Raw genomic sequence first — 19,893 nt, 5'->3', positions numbered from 1 at the left:
TCACCTCATATAAGAAATGGGCTAGTAGGAGACCATTCAGCCCTTCAAGCCACTCTGTCAGTGGCTGACCTTCCAATTCACTATTTTGCTGCATTATTCCCCTGTCCCTTGAAGTTTTTATGATGCACAAACTGATTATTCTCAGCCTGATGGTGAGAGAAGCAGAGCAGAAATTCACTCTGAGCAACAGTGAGAACAAGATAAAGCACGGAGCGAGTGTGGGGGAGAGGCAGCAGGATCAGTGAAGGGTAAACCTGGAGTGGGAGTGGGGTGAGAGGGGGAAGGCAGTTGGGAGTGAGGGGGGAGGGGGAAGAGGGGGAATTCACTTGAGGTGAAAAACTGGAACCAGTTTCTGAATTCCCTAACAGAAATCAAGGTGAGACATCGAAGGGGAGCAGGTGGATGGTTGGCTGAGAGAAGGCCAGGAGATAAAAGTGTGTAAGAGGGAGAGGAGGAGATGATTGGTGAGTGACAGATGAATAAATACTGAGTATGAAGTTTAAGGTGTGACAGTGAATCTTGCTCCTCTGGAATCTGCATTTTCTGTGAGTTATTCAGATACAAAATGCCCTCAGTGACTGTATTTACAACGAGTGACACCAGCCGCAGGAACTAAAGCCCAGAAATTGCTGAAAGTGCCCAGCAGTTCAGGCAACATCTGTCCTTCTAGAAAGTTCTGATGAATGGCCATTGACCAGAAATGTTGGGGGGGGGGGGTTGCAGAATTTTGATTTAAGGTGGGAGAGTTTCTGTCTGAGTATAAGATTAGAACAGTTTAAGATTAGAACAGTTTAAAGTGTGGGCATGTCACTGACTTTCACCTTTAAGTTGCGCGTACCTCAGTGTGTGGAGAAGATGGCTAGACAAATGGTGTAAAATAATCAGTACTAGCAGGTTTAACACAGAAATCTTTCTCTTTATTCATTCGTGGAACGTGCGTGTCTCTGGCTGGCTAGCATTGATTGCCCATCCCTAGTTGCCCCTTGAGAAGGTGGTGGTGAGCTCCCTTCTTGAATCGCTGCAGTCCACGTGCTGTGGGTTGACCCATAATGTCGTTAGGGAGGGAATTTCAGGATTTTGACCCAGCGACTGTGAAGAAACGGTGATATATTTTCAAATCCGGATGGTGAGTGACTTAGAGGGGAACTTGCAGGTGGGGGTGTTCCCATGTGTCTGTTGCCCTTGTCCTTCTAGAGGGAAGTGGTCATGTGTTTGGAAGGTGCTATCTAAGGATCTTTGGTGAATTGCTGCAGTGCATCTTATAGATGGTACACACTGCTACTGAACGTTGGTGGTGGAGGGGTTGACTGTAGATGTGGTGCCAATCAAGTGGGCTGGTTTGCCCTGAATGGTGTCAAGCTTCTTGAGTGTTGTTGGAGCTCCACCCATCCAGGCAAGTGGAGAGTATTTCCACTTGTGCCTTGTAGATGGTGGACAGGCTCTAGGGAATCAGGAGGTGAGTTACTCACCACAGTATTCCTAACCTCTGACCTGCTGTTGTAACCACTGTCTTAATGTGGTGAGTCTAGTTGAGTTTCCGGTCAATGGTGACCCCAAGAATGTTGACAGTGGGGATTCAGTGATGGTTACACCATTGAATGTCAAGGGGCGGTGGTTAAATTGTCTCTCATTGGTGGTGGTCATTGCCTGGCATTTGTGTGGCACGAATGTTATTTGCCACTTGTCAGCCCGAGCCTGGATATTGTCCAGATCTTGCTGTATTTGAACATGGACTGCTTCAGTATCTGAGGAGTCACAAATGGTGTTGAACATTGTGCAATCATCAGCGAACATCCCCACTTCTGACCTTATGATGGAGGGAAGGTCATTGACGAAGATTGTTGGGTCTAGGACACTATCCTGTGGGACTCCTGCAGAGATGTCCTGGAGCTGAGATGACTGACTCTCCACAACCACAACCATCTTCCAATGTACCGGGTATGACTCCAACCAGCGGAGTGTTTGCTCCCTGATTCACATTGATTCCAGTTTCACCTCAGCTCCTTGATGCCACACTCAGTCAAATGCTGCCTTGATGTCGCGGGCTGTCACTCTCACTCATCTCTGGAATTCAGATCTTTTGTCCATGTTTGAACCAAGGCTGTAATGAGGTCAGGAGCTGAGTGACCCCCTGGCGAAACCCAAACTGGGCGTCGCTGAGCAGGTGCTGGGAATCGCGCTGTCGATGACCCCTTCCATCACTTTACTGATGATCGAGAGTAGACGGATTGGGCAGTAATTGGCCGGGTTGGATTTGTCCTGCTTTTTGTGTACAGGACAGACCTGGGCAATTTTCCACATTGTCGAGTAGATAGTAGGGTGGTGGAGGCAGGCACATTGGACTTGTTTAAGGTTTACTTAGATAGACACATGAGCGAAACAGGGATGGAGGGTTATAGTAGACGGTATTAAAAAGGGTCAGAGCCTCAGGACGACACCGGAAATGTAGTATTACATGTTAATGTTTTGTCTCTTTTAATCCACAGGTGTCAGTCCACCTTGTTGTCTAACGAGGGGCATGCACACGGTGGGTCGTGCGTGGGCTGCTCTTGGAGGTTTCGAGAGTAGCCTAGTACTTTGTGTCGTTGTGTGTGCTTAATCCTGGACCAGCAGATGGGCACCACAACAGCTCGGTGACTATCACTGCTAGCTGTGCAGATACATGGATTTGGGCCTGTGTCTGTGGGAGTTTGCGCATTCTCCCTGTGGTTGCGTGGGTTTCCTCTGGGTGCTCCGGTTTCCTCCCACACCCCAAAGATGTGCTCTTAGGCTGATTGGTGTACCAAATTGACCCTACACTATTCTCCCCTGAATCTGGCTAAATTAGGGGTTCCATTCACATACACACAGGGCGGGGTAGGTGTAGGAAAATGTTTTGTTGAAGGGGCAGCGCGGGCTCGTTGGGCCGAAGGGCCTGTTTCCCGTGCTGGGTTGTTCTTTGTTCTATGTCAGTGTTGTAACTGTACTGGAAGAGCTTGGCTTATTTTTTATTTATTTGTGGGACATGGGCATCGCTGGCTGGCCAGTATCCCTAGTGGCCCAAGAGCAGCTGAGAGTCAACCGCATTGCTGTGGCTCTGGAGTCACATGTAGGCCAGACCAGATAAGGCCGGTAGATTTCTTTCCTTCACATCTGTGAGCCAGATGAATTTTTCTGACAATCGACAATTGTTTCATGGTCATCAGTAGATTCTTAATTCCAGGTGTTTTTATTGAATTCAAATTCCACCGTCTGCAGTAGTAGGATTCAAACCTGGGTCCCCAGAACATCAAGTGAGTTTCTGGATTAATAATCTAGCGATAATACCACTGGGGTATCACTTTCCTGCGAGGGGAGCAGCAAGTTCTGCAGCACAAGTCTTCAGTACTATTGCCGGAACGTTATCAGGACCCGTTGCCTTTGCAGCATCCAGAGACTCCAACTGTTACTTGGTATCACGGGGAGTGAATTGAATTGGCTGGAAACTGGAATCTGAGATGCTGGGAATCACTGGAGGAGGCTGAGATGGAGCATCCGCTCTGCACTTCTGGCTGAAGGTTGCTGTGAATATTTCAGCCTTATCTTTCACACGGATGTGCTGGGCTCCTCCATCATTGAGGATGGGGATATTTGTGGATCCTCCTCCTCCAACGAGTTGTTTAATTGTCTATCACCATTCACAATTGGATGTGGAAGGACTGCAGAGCTTAGATCTGATCCATTGGTTGTGGGATCGCTTAGCTCTGTCTATCACTTGCTGTTTTTGGCATTTGGCATGCAAATAGTCCTGTTTGGTAGCTTCATCAGGTTGACACCTCATTTTTAGCAGCCTGATGCTGCTTGTGGAATGCCCTCCTGTACTCTCCATTGAACCAGGGTTGATCCTTTGGCTTGTTTGGTAATGGTTGAGTGGGGGATATGCCGGGCCATGAGGTTACAGATTGTGCTGGAGTACGGTTCTGCTTCTGTTGATGGCCCACAGCACCTCATGGATGTCCAGTCTTGAGTTGCTGGTTCGAAGCCTGTCCCATTTAGCACGGTGATACTGCCACGCAACACGATGGAGGTTATTCTCAATGTGAAGTTGGGACTTTGTCTCCACAAGGACTGTGTGCTGGTCACTCTTACCGATACTATCATGGACAGATGCATCTGCAGCTGGCAGGTTGGTGAGGATGAGGTCAAGTATGTTTTTCCCTCTTGTTGGTTCGCTCACCACCTGCCATAGACCTGGTCTGAGTGTAGCAACGCATAAGTTTCCCAAGCTTCCTGAAACACGGGTGGATGGGTGGGTGAGGATGGTGGTTGGTAGGTAGCAGGGGGTAGGTAGCGATGGAAGTGTTGAGGGGGGTAACACTGAGCAACTTGTAGGCAAGAAAGGCTTGAAATAAGTTATCGGTTCATTTGGTCTCACAGAGGTTCTGGGTCTTGTATATTTGAATATGAAGAGTTTATTGATAACTCTTGGGAAATGTGGAGGTCAGGAACTCCCAATGGGCTTTAGAGTTTTAGTGCATGGACAGACCTAGAGCAGACTCCACAAGCTCAAATCAGCACGTTAACGTTTATTTTAGGCCTATAGCACTTGTGCATACAGAAATGGCGTGGAAATCTGGGTCAGGACATCAGAAACACAGCGGAAGGGTCAGACAGGAGGGGGTGGCCACAGGGAGAGATGGGGGGAGGGGAGAGGGAGGGGACGAGGAGAGATACCAGTTCAGTTAAAAAGAAAAGGGCAGGGAAAAAAGGCTCCAAGTAGAGAAAGGACTGTGCGTAGTAGAGTTTAAGAGGCCCAGAAGGAGGCCCCAAGATCCAAGAAGTTGGTGTCTCGATGCTGTGGGCAGGTGGGGCATTGGTACCTCTTTGGAGCATTGATGTTCTCTCAGGACAGCTGGGGGTCTGAAATTGCACCTGTGGGTTTGTGTCTGAGTGTTTTCTCGGTGAATCCAGGAGAACAGAATCTTGAGAGATGAGATTGAAACCAGAGGAGTGGGCTGCCATTGATGCTGTCTAATTTGGAATGACGTTTGGAGAGAATCTTTGAAGGTGAAGAATGGAATCCCTCGTTAGAGAGAGACGAGAGTTAGACATAGAACATAGAAAAACTACAGCACAAACAGGCCCTTCGGTCCACAACTTGCGCCAAACATATCTCTACCTACTAGGCTTACCTATAACCCTGAATCTTACTAAGTAGATAGGCTGGGCGAATTGGCCAGGAACTGGCAAATGGAATTTAATGTTGGCAAGTGCGAGGTGGTCCACTTTGGTAGGAAGAATGGTAGGAAGGACTACTACTTACGTGGCAAAAAACTGCAGCAGGCGACGGTGCAGAGGGACCTCGGGGTCCTTGTGCATGAGTCGCAAAAACCCAGCTTGCAGGTGCAGCAGGTGGTCAGGAAGGCGATTGGGATGCTGGCCTTCATAGCGAGGAGGATTGAATATAAAAGTAGGGAGGTCTTGCTGCAGCTGTATAGGGTGCTGGTGAGGCCGCAGCTGGAGTACTGTGTGCAGTTTTGGGCGCCGTACTTACGCAAGGATATTTTGGCCTTGGAGGGAGTGCAGAGGAGGTTTACTAGGCTGATACCGGAGTTGAGGGGGTTGAGCTATGAGAAGAGGCTGAATAGACTAGGTTTGTACTTGTTAGAGTTTAGAAGAATGAGGGGAGATCTCATTGAGACATATAAGATGATGAATGGGATGGATAGGTTAGAGGTGGAGAGACTCTTCCCGCTCAGAAAGGACAGTAGGACTAGGGGGCACAGCCTCAAGATAAAGGGGGGGGGGGGCGGTTTAGAACGGAGTTGAGGAGGAACTTCTTCACTCAAAGGGTGGTGAATCTCTGGAATTCTCTGCCCGTTGAAGTGGTGGAGGCTGCCTCGCTAAATATTTTTAAGACGCGAGTTGATGGGTTTTTGATAAGAGAGGGGATTAAGGGTTATGGGGAGAGGGCGGGAATGTGGAACTGAGACACGACAGATCAGCCATGATCTTATTGAATGGCGGGGCAGGCTCGAAGGGCTAGATGGCCTACTCTTGCTCCTATTTCTTATGTTCTTATGTTCTAAGTCCCATGTCCTCATCCAGAAGTCTCTTAAAAGACCCTTTCAAATCCACCTCCACCGCCGCCGGCAGCCGATTCCAAGCACCCACCACCCATTCCTGTGAGATTTGTGATAACGTTGTTACTGATATCTGGGAGGGGTGTTAGGATATCAGTGGACTCTGTTTTGGTTGAGCTTGTATTTATTTCAGCTACCTTTTCAAAAAAGATAAAATATATCTCAGCTCCATCTTCTGTGAACTTTTTTATTTGTTTGTGGGATATGGGTGTCACTGGCTGGCCAGCATTTATTGCCCATCTCTAGTTGCCCAAGGGCAGTGGAGAATCAACCACATTGCTGTAGCTCTGGAGTCACGTAGGCCAGACCAGGTAAGGATGGCAGATTTCCTTCCCTAAAGGACATTAGTGAACCAGACGAGTTTTTCTGATGGCCAACAATGGTTTCATGGTCATCAGTAAATACTGAAATCCAATGTTTTTTATTGAGTTCAAATTCCACCATCGGTCTTGGTGGGATTTGAACCGGGTACACCAGAACATGAGCTGAGTTTCTGGATTAAACATGTCTTTGTTGTATTCAAAGCTTGGAATGTAATACAATTCCTCCTCTGAACTATTGGACTATCTTTCACTCTATGATCTAAGGTGCTGCCTAATTTCTTTACCTGTTAATTCACATGAACTTCTTTAACCCTGAATGTTAAAATATGTAATCGACATTATCAGAACTAGAAACAGGAGGAGGCCATTCAGCCCCTCGCTCCTGTTCTGCCAATACAATCATGGCTGGTCTCACCCCCACTTTCCTGCCCACTCCCCATAGCCCTTCATCCCACCACTAATCAAAAACCTATCTTTCTCCTCAAATCTGTTCAGGTGTCCAATGCACTCTGGGCAGAGAATTCCACAGATTCACAACCTTTTGCGTGAAGCAATTCCTCCTAATTTCTGTTTTAAATCTGTCACTCCTTAGCCTAAAACTAAAATGTCCAGCAAGTGAAACATCCATTCTACATCTACACTGCAATCCCCTTTAGCATCTTATAAACTTCAATTAGGTCTCCTCTCATTCTTCTAAACTGAAATGAGTGTTGGCCTAAATCTCTCAATCTCTCTTTATAAGACAAATCCTTCATCCCTAGAATCGATCTAGTGAACCTTCTCTGAACTGTCTCTAATGCATTTACATCTTTCCTCAAGTAAGGGGATGAAACTCCAGATGTGGTCTCACCAATGCCCCATGCAGTTGTTTTATCTTTCTGACCTTACACAATACAGTTAACTTTAGTTTGTTCAAATGCCATGGTATCTTTGGCTTTATTCATTGAGCAAGACTCTTAAATTTCAAACTCTGTCTACTTTAAACAAAATATTATTGTTCCCCTAACCAGATCTTACCCACAATCTGGGGCTCTCGCCAAGGACCATAACATATATCAAGAGCTAGCGCAGGATCTGTAATCAGATATTTACAAGCGCTATTACTGGTGCTCAGGGTGAGAAGGTTTCCATGGCAAATTTCACTGCGCTGATTATAAGATCGAATGGCTTTATCAATTGCTACAACTTTTCTGGAGATGGAAGATTGACTCTAGAGTTAATTAAAGGGTTAATTTCATTAGCAGAAGAGTTAGATTTAAAAGCAGAGGCTCAGAGAGCAGTTGCAACTGAGGTAATAGTGCAGAATCTGGGATCGGAAGAAGAAAAGGTTGATGCAGATGGAAATTCAGTTGAGTTGGCTGGAATTCAGTTGCAGATAAAGCTGTTTAAACAGCAAAAGAAATGAAAAAGCTCTGATTGGAAAAAGATGAAAAGGAAGGGCAAACGAAATAGAAATACAAAAGTGTTCATCCCAAAGAGAGGCTGAAATCAGACGACAGCTTAGATCAGAGTGAAAGATTGGTCATTCAGGTGAAGAATTGTGTTCCATTCTGAGCGTTAACATTAAAGAGCCTTTACAAAAGGGAAATCACAGTTGACAAATCTATTGGAATTGTTTTGAGGATGTAACTAATAGAGTTCACCAGAAGGCTTTCGACAAAGTCTCACATAACAAACTACTACATAAAGTTAAAGCACGTGGGATTGCAGGTAATGTTTTGAGATGGATTGAAAGCTGGTTAGCAGATAGAGTTGGCATTGATGGGTCTTTTTCTGATTGGCAGTTAGTGACTAGTGGGGTACCATAGGGATCTGTGCCAGGATCCCAACTGTTCACATTATATATTAATGATTTGGAAGAGGGAACTGAATGTATTATCTCCACATTTGCAGATGATACAAAGTTGGGTGGGAGGGTGAGCTGTGAGGAGGATGCAGAGATGCTTCAGTGTGATTTGGACAGGTTGAGTGTGTGGGTAACTGCATGGCAGATGCAGTATAATGTGGATAAATGTGAGGTTATCCACTTTGGTAGCAATAATAGGAAGACATATTATTACTTGAATGGGTGTAAATTGAGAGAGGTAGATACTCAACGAGACCTTGATATCCTTTCAGTCGCTGAAAGTAAGCACACAGGTACAGCAAGCAGTAGAGAAGGCAAATGGTACGTTGCCCTTCATAACGAGAGGATTTGAGCATAGGGATTGGGATATTTTGTTACAATTGTATAGGGTGTTGGTGACGTCACACCCAGAGTATTGTGTGCAGTTTGGGTGTCCTTTATCTGAGGAAGGATGTCCTTGCTATAGAAGGAGTACAGTGAAGGTTTACCAGGCTGATTCCTGGGATGGCAGGTCTGTCATATGAGGACAGACTAAGTTGGTTAGGATTATATTCACTGGAGTTTAGAAGAGTGAGATGGGATCTCATAGAAACTTTTAAAATTCTAAAGGGATTAGATAGGGTAGATTCAGAAAGAATGTTCCCAATGGTGGGGGAGTCCAGAATGAGGGGTCATAGTTTGAGGATAAGGGGTAAACCTTTTAGAACTGAGGTGAGGAGAAATTTCTTCACCCAGAGGGTGGCGAATGTGTGGAATTCACTCCCACAGAAAGTAGTTGAAGCCAAAACATTGTCAGATTTCAAGAAGAAATTAGATATCGCTCTTGGGGCTAAAGGAATCAGGGATGTTGGGAAGGAGGATCAGGATATTGAATTCGATGATCAGCCATAATGGGGATCTTATTGAAACATATAAGATGATTAGAGGTTTAGATAGGGTGGATAGTGATAGCCTTTTTCCTCGGATGGAGAATGCTAGCACGAGGGGGCATGGCTTTAAATTAAGGGGTGGTAGTTATAGGACGGATGTCAGGGGTAGGTTCTTTACCCAGAGGGTGGTGAGGGATTGGAATGCCCTGCCTGCTGCGGTTGTAAATGCGCCTAGTTTGGGGGCGTTTAAGAGATCCGTGGATAGGTTTATGGACGAAAAGGGATTGGTTTAGATTAGTGGGTCAGTGTTTTTTTTTAAAAAAAAACTGGTCGGCGCAACATCGTGGGCCGAAGGGCCTGTTCTGCGCTGTAATGTTCTATGTTTCTATAATCAAGATTAATGATGGAGCAGACGGGAAGGGCCGAATGGCCTCCTCCTGCTTCTAATTTCTGTGTCTCTGTCCCTCCCATGGACATTAGGACCCATGTCCCTCATTGGTGGCATGTTTCTGCCCCCACCCTTTTGGCATCTGAGCTCTCTTGATGGGTCTTTGTGCCTTGCCCCCTTGGCATGGCCCCCTACTAGTGCCAACTTGTCACTGTACACTGACACTCTGGTAGTACCAACACTGCCAGTGACAGGAACCAGTGCCTGGATGCTACCCAGGATGTCCCCAAGTACCTGGGGGCTACCATAACCTTTCAACTCCCCTGCCTGGTGATTGAGTCCGAACAGTGCAGAAAGAGGCCATTCGGCCCATCGAGTCTGCACCGATTACAATCCTGCCCAAGCCTTTTCCCTGTAACTTCACATATTTCCCCTGCTAATCCCTCTAACCTACACATCCCAGGACACTAAGAGGCAATTTAGCAAGGCCAATCAACCCAACCAGCGCATCTTTGGACTGTGGGAGGAAACCAGAGCACCCAGAGGAAACCCACACCGACACGGGGAGAACGTGCAAACTCTGTACAGACAGCGACCCGAGGCCAGAATTGAACCTGGGTCCCTGGAGCTGTGAGACAGCAGTGCTAACCACTGTGCCATCATTATCACGTCTGCTCTTAGTTTGTGGGGACCAGTAGTGATTTCAGCTGGTGCCATATCACGCTGTTGGATGGGATCTTTGCAGTTTTCCACAAGATTCAGCATCAAGTCAACTTTGTTGATGGAAATCCATGTTAATGAATGGTGATTAACAAGGCTGTGAACCTGATCCTGTCACTGGGGTAGCCTGAAACATTGTGAACCGTTTTGGTATTCAGCACAAATCCTGTTTCTGGACTCTCATAGAATCCCTACAGTGCACAAGGAGGCCATTTGGTTCATCGAGTCTGCACTGACCACAATCCCAGCCATCCTGATATTTTCCTGATGTAATGGGATTTTGTAGGATACAGCACAATCACTCCGATGGATTCTCATTTTACAAAGTGTTTGGTCAGGAAAGATATGGATTTGCTTCGTTGGGAAGAGTAATCTTCAGATTGTGAGGTGGTTAAAGCTGCAGCACTTGGAAATAGCCTCACGGTTAAAAATAAAGGGATGGCATGGACAAGTTGGGCCAAAGGGCCTGTTTTCATGCTGTAAACCTCTAAGGTCTTGTCACTGAAGCATATCAGCTGAAACTTTGGACTTTAAAGACCTAATAAAATGTTTGTTGAATTTGTGAGGAAGAAAGAAATGTTGTTTGATCACTGATGTTGGAGCAAAATTTTGAGAAAAAGGAAGCAAATGATACTGGAAGAATTTTGAAATGGTATCCCAATAGGTATTGGGTTAAACTTGAAAGACCATAAGGTTCCTAAGGTACAGGAAGCAGTGGTTCTGGCAAGTAGATACGATTTATCAGAAAGGCAACTAGTGTGCAGTAAATCTCCATTTGTAAACCCACAGGGAAGCTGGAAGAATAGAAAAGAGTCCAGCATCATGGAGAAGGCAGAAACTGCTCTGGCAAGAAAACTGATAATGTAGAGGATAAAAACAATGCAAAGAAAACCAGTATGCTTTTATTGCCAGAAGACAGAGCCCGTTATTGGAAGCTAAATGTAAACTGATGGCAGCAATAGGAATGTTCAGGAAGTCTTTAGAAAAGTAAAAGTGAAATCTGTTCCCTCAGAACCTGTTAGAAAGGTGGCGAATTGAAGTGAATCAGGCGACTGGGCGTTTTAGAGGTTTTGAGAAGAAGGTAGTTCCTTCTCCTCAAAATAAGTAAACAAATTAATATCTTGAGAATCACTTGGGCAGATCCATTACTGATACTGACTGATGATGTAATCTGTGTTCCAGATGATTTAATGCAGGAAAATGTATTAATCATAGAATCCTACAGTGCAGAAAGAGACCATTCGGCCCATCGAGTCTGCGCTGACCACAATTCTACTCAGGCCTTATCCCCATAACCCTATGCATTTACCCTAGCTAGTCCCCCTGACATCAAGGAGCAACTTATCATGGTCAATCTGCCTAACCCACATATCTTTGGACTGTGGGAGGAAACCAGAGCACCCGGAGGAAACCCACACAGACATGGGGAGAATGTGCAGATTCCGCACAGACGGTGACCCAAGCCGGGAATTGAACTTGGGTCTCTGGCGCTGTGAGGCAGCAGTGCTAACCCACTGTGCCACTGTGTCACCTCTTAAAAAAATGTACAATGGGATTTATGAATTTGTTATCTTGTGTGAAATCAATTTGCAAAGTGACTTAATAAGAAGAAGCATCACTGGAAATGTTTCTGAGTTGAAGGGGTAGATTCTGTATGGTGTAATGATTTGGCCAACATAAATGGTAACATGGCAATGACTGCTTTGCAGCAGGTTGCTCAGTCTGGCTCAATTCCTGAACTTTACTCTAGCCAAACATCAGACGCTTATTGCCAATAATGATGGATATAAAGTGATTGGTGTAAAGCACCAATCTTCACAAGATAAATGTTTGTTAATGAAGAATAGGGACTGATGAGAAATTTGAGCATCAGTCACAGAAAGAGTAATTACAGATTAATCTAAATACAAAATTAAAAAGTAAAACCAATAAACTGTTGGAAATTCTCTAGGAAAGGGACAATGCAATCCTTAAACTTTGATGCAATCTGGAGAATCTGCCAGATGAGGTGTGTAGTATGGAAGAGTAGATCCAAACTTTGAAAGAAACAAGGAACGTTTTAAGAAACGTATTGAGGATGTAACAAAAGGAGCAGCCAGTAAGCATGGAAGAAAGATTCATTTCACACTGAATGTCAGTGTGAAATGATTAAACTTGTATATCTGCAGATAACTCTGCAACAATAACAACTAGAGATTCCCAAGTAGCTGCTAAGTTGTATGAAAAGATTCATGAACTGAGAAAAAGAGTTGGAAAATCAGACATTAAAAAATGACTTGGGTAAAATTGTGAAATAGGTGGAAATGAAGGTTCTGTTTTTGAAATGCCAATAGGGAGAAAATGAATTTCTTCACCCAAAGAGTGGTGAGCCTGTGGAATTCATTACCACAGGAAGTAGTTGATGCCAAAGCATTGAATGTATTCAAGAGGCAGCTGGATATAGAACTTGGGGAATGGGATCAAAGGTTATAGGGAAAAAGCAGGATTAGGCTATTGAATTGGATGATCAGCCTGATTGTGATGAATAGGGGAGCAGGCTCGAAGGGCCAAATGGCCTCCTCCTGTTCCTATCTTCTATGTTCCTATGAATGTGTACATAAGGCCAGTGTATATCTCTTGGATAAACTAGAAAATGACGTGGGTAAAGAGGAAAATTCCCTGTATGGTGTTGATGAAAACAGTGAACTGAGTCTGTTGCAGAGACACTGATTATGGAAGTTGGTGCCAGTCAGACACGGACAGTTCCTGTCACGCACTTTAACGGACTCGGTGCATGCACATTTCCATAAACAGAAGAGTAAAGAAAACCCAATGGAATGTTGATAAACTGGTGCAAAAGTCGTACATCACGTACTACGGCCAATGGCAAAAGAGCACAAGAGTGATCATTGAGCTGACCATCAGGATGGTGAGGATGTGGTTTTGATTCCTGGGAGATCCCTCATTCTGCAGCAGGCAGGGATTCCCCAGTAACAGTGGAACACTCTGCCTTGGACATCGCTCAGTAACAAGGACTAAATCCCCAGGAGGAAGAAGCTGGAGAATGTTTTGCATCTGGAGTAAGCTGAGATGGCGAGGGTACCTACAGGATGCCCAGGACAATCTGGTTCGGGCAGCAGTTCACCAGCCTGAGGCAGTGTAAACATCTGGCTCACCGATTCAGAATCCACTCTGGCCTGAAACATAAAGTAGCTCCACCAGTAACAATCCATTTCCTCTCGCTGAGAATCTTCACTTACTCAACCCTGGACTTGCTTCCTTCTCTGTGGAGATCAGTATTTGAGAAGACTGGATGTTAGAGTTCTGAAATAAAGTTTATAAGTACAAAGCAGAGTGTAACAGTGCTAAACACCCCTCTGCAGAACTAAATGCTTCGTTCTAGAATGAGTGTAATCCCTGTGGCTTCAGCAGACACATTCCCTGTTCTGGAGTTTTGGGCTAATCTCCTCTGCATTGTGCAGTCTGTGAGGGTTCCTGCAAAGCTGATGTCCCTGCTGCAGTCAGGATGGGAACCATGCCGGGTCTGGCTGGTGGCTAGGTGAGTGCAAGAGTCCCCCTCGTGCGCACAATCTCCATTCCTCTCTCCTGGCTGCACCCACAGTCAGCTGATCAGTTGCTGGAGAGAATCTCGCTGGACTTTAGCAGGGTTCTGATGAGGCTTTTCATCCATCTTGTTTAAACTGAGAGTGAGGGTGCTGACCCCTGGTCAGGGCCAGTGTACGCCCGGTTCCTGCTGCGTCTTATGCTCCACAGAGTGGGGGAAGGGACACTGTCTCTGTGGGGGTGGACATCAGCGCAATGGCCTGAGATATCCTGGCATTTGGTGTGTATGAGTCATATGGGAGGTGCAGTCTCAGAGTGAGTGACATCCGATGGCATCACTTCCTCCTGAGGGACACTGGTTGGGCCTGTAACTGATGAAAGAAATTGGAGCTGAGAGTCAGAGGGTTGTTAGTTATCGTGCTGTTGTTATGTTTTCTTGGCTGCTGATGTCCGGTTAGTGTGAGTGTGCTATCTGCCATTGCCACTATTATGTCGCAGTCCAGAACATTCCCCCATCTCTCCACTGGCAATGATCAGGAATGTCACAAACCAGCTTATCTTCAGCTCCACCTCATCCTCCATCATTGTCTGAACCATATCCAGGTCTCTGCCTTTCTCTGCTGCTCTGTGCTCTCCCCCTGCAGAGAGAGAATGAACACCTGTGTGAACGTGACCAGTGGAAGGATGATATTGTGGAGGTTCAGCTCACTGTCAGGTGGCATTAGGTTGAGAGCAAGTGGCAGTGTTGACTGTTCCAGTCAGGATGTGAAGACTTGCCTTGACAGGAAGGGATGGGTTCAGTTGCAAGGTTTTATTCTGAGGAGTGATGTGTAGGTTAAGGCTGGGCAAGGCAAAGTGAGGAGGTTGGTACTTGAAGTGACACATGTCCCATCTTCTCTGCCCTGATCAGGCCATTGGATCCTGGAAGACCACAGCTGCTGACCCCCATGTCCACCTCCAGTCACATCTGCTTCTTGAGATTTTCTTCCTGTCTCCATGGGAATCTTGGATCCTTACAATTGCAGCATCATGTCAAGGGACAACGCTGAGAGCCAGTGGTTCTGCCTCTTCACATTAGCACTCTATATGCCAAGTTGCTGCTTCTGTGAGGATATTTTGGCAGCTTCAGTTCTGACCCTTGCAGGGTCTCCCTTTAAATATTGGAACAGAACCAGAGCCGTGTGGGTGGTCATCTCATCCTCCCCATCTGATTGGTTGGGAAGTTGGGTGCAAACAATGTGGCTGAGTTAAGCTGGCGCTGGCATTGGAACATCCAACAAACCGCAAGTTGGAATTCCACCCGTTAACTCTGTTTTTCTCTCTACAGATGCTGCTAAGAATTTCCAACACCTTCTGTTTTTATTTCAGATTTCCAGCTTTTGCGTGTTGGATACAGGTTAGGGAGACGTTTTCGTTCCAGACGTCTGAGGGTCTGCATATCTTGTAGCTGCTCCTTTTCACTGCCAGTGGGTGTACCCTGGCAAAGACCCTCAGCATTCTCCTCACAATTCCAGAACTAGCCATTCACCAGTTTGTGCTCACGAATGGAACTCCATTAGGTTCCAAGTTGATTCTATAGACTACCTGATGGACAGCTGGTAAGAGACAAGTGGCTGAATGGCCTCCTTCTGCCATTTTGGATCATCGTTGTTCACACTCTATTTACAGTAAAAAAAAAGTGCCCCTCCGCCCCTCTCTCTCCACCGCTTAACCTGAGGGATTTCTCCAATCATTCTCTCTCTTTTCCAAATCGTCTTTGAAACTTTCCTGATGGTGAAATTACAATCAGTAAATTGTAGAGCACACTCAGAAAGAGCCTGCCTTCAATCTTAAACCTTTTCAGGATTTATTCAAAGTAATTGGGGTCCAGGAGGAAGCTGACACATCATTGGCTGGTCTCCAGTAGGTGCAATCTATGAAGATGTGGTTTCTTTCTGAGACTTAAGGATGGATCTCTGCATCCTGGGAGGGAGGTGATTTCTGTTCTGTAATTCCTCAATGTTGATTTGCAGGTGAACGTCTTGGTTATGGGGACACTGAAGACCTTTGGGATTTTCTTCGTCACTTTCCAGGACGTCTTTGGGGGGTCCTCGGAGCAGGTCAGCTGGGTTGGCTCCATCATGTCGAGCCTCCGCCTCTCTGCAGGTAACTGGGAGCGCTTGAGAGAGTGGCAGAGGGATCAGAATTTCAAACTCATGCATTCGGTGGACACGGGAGGGGGTTTGACAGTGACGCCCTTTATTGTCCTTTATATCCTTCCCATTTTCCTTTGATTTATAGAAGGTGCTGACTAATGCTGGCACACCAGGACAAAGTCTATTGGATGAAGTGCCATTGGCTACTCTTGAAGTTGAATAGGAACAGACAATATATAAAGATATGTAGAGGGACAGGTAGTATTGAGGAAGCAGGGAGGCTGCAGAAGGACTTGGACAGGTTAGGAGAGTAGGCAAAGAAGTGGCAGGCAGAATACAATGTGGAAACATGTGAGGTTATGCACTTTGGAAGGAGAAATGGAGGCATCATCTCTTTTCTAAATAGGGAAATGCTTCAGAAACCAGCAGCACAAAGGGACTTGGGAGTCTTTGTTCAAGATTCTCTTAAGGTTAACATGCAGGTTCAGTCAGCAGCTAGGAAGGCAAATGAAATGTTAGCATTCATGTCAAGAGGGCTAGAATACAAGAGCAGGGATGTACTTCTGAGGCTGTATAAGGCTCTGGTCAAATCCCATTGGAATATTGTGAGCAGTTTTGGGCCCCGTTTCTAAGGAAGGATGTGCTGGCCTTGGAAAGGAGCCAGAGGAGGTTCACAAGAATGATCCCTGGAATTAAGAACTTGTTGTATGAGGAACAGCTGAGAACTTTGGGTCTGTACTCGTTGGAGTTTAAAAGGATAAGGGGGGTTCTTATTGAAACTTACAGGATACTGTGAGGCCTGGATAGAGTGGACGTGGAGAGGATGTTTCCGCTAGTGGGAAAAACTAGAACCAGAGGGCACAACCTCAGGCTAAAGGGACGATCCTTTGAAACAGAGATGAGGAGGAATTTCTTCAGCCAAAGAGTGGTGGATCTGTGGAACCCTTTGCTGCAGAAAGCTGTGGAAGCCTTTGAGTGTCTTTAAGACAGAGATAGGCCCTTGATTAATAAGGGGGTCAGAGGTTATGGGGAAAAGGCAGGAGAATGGAGATAAGAAAAATATCAGCCATAAGTGAATGGCGGAGCAGACTCGATGGGCTGAGTGGCCTCATTCTACTCCTATGTCTTATGATCTTATAGTCTAACTGACTATTCTACCATGACAGCCTCACTACAATCCAGTTCTCACGTGGAGAAGAGTTTTAATCGCTATGCCACATAGGCTGTGGTGTTGAAAATGGCCAGGAGGTGGACTGCCCAAGGACCCAGGTAGTGCCATGTTCAGGCAGGTGTGCAAATGGAACCAAGGGCATTTGCCTGTAGCAAGCAATGAATGTATCATTAGGGTTCTTTGACTAGTTGTTGGACCAATGGTAAGAGCCATTGAGCATGTTGTGTCCACCTGTAGCAGCCAATCAGCAGAATAATCAGAGGGTCTGTAAGGGAATGTAGGTTACAAACACCAGGCCCGACCCCTCAGTCTGTCTCCTTTCTGGCTGATATTGTCGCTCAGTTTGAGGACTTACCCTCGTTCACTGAAAGTGAGGATCTGAATGTGGAGCTCTGCCTAATGGAAGCTCAGGCTGAGGAAGAGGGGATGGGGGCACTTTGTCTCCTTGTCCACACCATTTGGTTGACTGGTACCCACTAACCACATGGAAAGGTTTTATTGGCTCGACTCCAGAGCATTACGAGCTCCTCTGCATTGGACAAATGTTGAAGCCATCTCAAACCAAGAAGGTTTAAAGAACACAGGCCAGGAGAGTAAAGCTCAGTTAGCCATCGAGCACAACAGCACTTTTATAAACTGGGAATTAGATACTGACCCTGCTTCCAATCCATCACATCTCTGGGTTGGAGCTTTCTGCTGCTGTAAGAGAGGTTAATAAAGTGAGTTGTGACCATCTGAATCCCATTTCTACGTCCATGTCACAACATGGGCACAGTCACTGAAACAGGCCAGGAAGCTGGTTGGTATGAGCGATGAGGAAATGCCACACTGGCTCACGGACGCCAGCAGATGGTGCCCATGAGCTGGAAGCATCTGCTTGTCTGATTCTTGTACCTGGAATTATCGGACGTTGATGTTTACGCTAACACTGATTTTGGAATGAGAAATGATGTAAGGTTTATTTGTTAATATCGACATTTTGTATGAAACTGCTCCATTGTTTCCAAACTAAAACTGCCTTCAGTGATAACAGATTGTTTCCTCTTCCACTGTTTTGATGTCAGTTGTTCTCCTGCTGCGAAGCTTTTGACAAAAGGCCAAGAACTATTCAGCCAGAAGGTCATCCAACAATCATCCTGGCCAACAACGGTCATTTTTGTGCCTTTATTGTAGTCAAATGGCCCAAGACACTTGACTAAAGTGCTACCATACAGAATTTGACATTCAGCCACAGAAGGCAATCAAAAGTTCGGACGAAGAAGTAGGTTTTAACGAGTGTCTTTAAAGGAGAGAGAGAGTTGTGGAGATTGAGAGAAATCTCCAGAGTCTGTGCAGCTGAAGACAAGCTCCCAATGGAGGAGTGATGAAAAAGCAAGGATGAGCAAAATGCTGAAGGAGTGCAGAGATTGGGAAGGATTGTTGAGGTGGAGGAGGTTAGAGGGAAATTAGAAAAAAAGGAGGAAAGTTTCAATATCAAGACATTGCTTAACCAGGAGCGTGTTTACTAGAGGCATAGAAGTGATGAGAAAAGGCACAAGTTTGTGGATGGCACAAAAATAGGTGGGAAGGCAGGTAGTGAGGAAGACACACAGTCTATAGCGGGAACTAGGCAGGTTAGGCAAGTGGGCAATAACTTGGCAGATGGAAAAAATGTAGGAAAATGAGAAGTTAGTCACTTTGGTTGGAAGAAAAAAGGAGCTTAATATTATCTAAATGGAGAAAGACTGCAGAAAGCTGCAGCAGGGGGTGGGGTGGTGGGTGGCGGGATTCAGGGGTTCTTGTGCATAAGTCACAAAAAGCTAGCATGCAACTTCAGGGAATTGGGGAGGCAGAGGGAATGGTGGCCTTTATTTCAAAGGGAATAGGAGTATAACAATAGGGAAGCCTTGCTAAAACTATACAGGGGACTAGTTAGACTGCACATGGAATACAGTGAACAGTTTTGGTCCCCTTATCTAAGGAAAGATACACTGACATTGGAGGCAGTCCAGAGAAGGTGAACCTTCTCACTAGGTTGATCCTAGATATAGAGGGATTTTCTTATGGGAGAGGTTGAATATGTTAGGCCTGTACTCATTTGAGTTTAGTAGAATGAGAGGCAATCTTATTGAGATATAGCGGATTCTCAGGGGGATTGACAGGAGGTGGTTTCCTCTTGTGGAAGAGTCTGGGACCAGAGGGAATAATCTCAGAGTAAGGAGGTCACCCATTTAATACAGAGATGAGGAATTTCTCCTCCCTGAGGGGAGTGAATCTGTGGAATTCTTTTCTGTAGAGACTGGGTCGCTTTGTATGTTCAAGGCTGAGATGAAGAGATTTTTGATCAGTAAGGGAGACGGGGGTTATGGGGAATAAGGTGAGAAAGTGGAGTTGAGGATTATCATTATCAGATCAGTCATGATCTCATTGCTGGAGCAGATTCAATGGGCCGAATGGCCTATTTCTGCTCCTACATCTTATCCTTAATTTCCATTTCATTCTTTCTGCCTGGTTCCAGCTTGCTCTGTCTTTCTAACGTTTTGGAAAATTTCATTGACTAATAACCGATCGGACCTGCGTTGTGATTGACTGTAATCCGCCCTCCATCCAGGGTCTGCCCTGGAGAAGGAATAGACAATGACCTGGAGTGAGTGAGTGAATTCTCAAGCTGATTGGCTGCAGTGGGATTGGTTTTGGGTTTGAATCGAAGGCAGCATTGGTCAATTATTTAATAAAAGCAAAATACAACAAATCCTGGAATTTTGAAATAAAAACAAAAAATGCTGGTTAAACTCACCAGGTCAGAGAGTATTCCTAG

The 19,893-nt window shown here is 45.6% G+C and overlaps 1 protein-coding gene across 3 annotated transcripts in view; it reads left to right on the top strand.

Annotated features, from left to right (window-relative positions):
- The window catches only part of slc16a4 (solute carrier family 16 member 4), a 142,991-nt gene that overhangs the window by 55,848 nt on the left and 67,250 nt on the right, over positions 1–19,893 (top strand). For all 3 annotated transcript variants that reach the window (XM_080209738.1, XM_080209741.1, XM_080209739.1), the window contains one exon: positions 15,803–15,935. In XM_080209738.1, coding sequence (XP_080065864.1) covers positions 15,803–15,935 — 133 coding nt within the window. The remainder of the gene's footprint in view (positions 1–15,802; positions 15,936–19,893) is intronic.

The sequence above is a fragment of the Carcharhinus amblyrhynchos genome, chromosome 22 (genome assembly GCF_965287045.1).
Source record: "Carcharhinus amblyrhynchos chromosome 22, sCarAmb.v2.hapA, whole genome shotgun sequence".
In the NCBI taxonomy this organism is placed as follows: domain Eukaryota; kingdom Metazoa; phylum Chordata; class Chondrichthyes; order Carcharhiniformes; family Carcharhinidae; genus Carcharhinus; species Carcharhinus amblyrhynchos.
The sequence above is the reverse complement of the archived record's forward strand: the minus strand, read 5'-3'. Positions and strand labels throughout refer to the sequence as shown.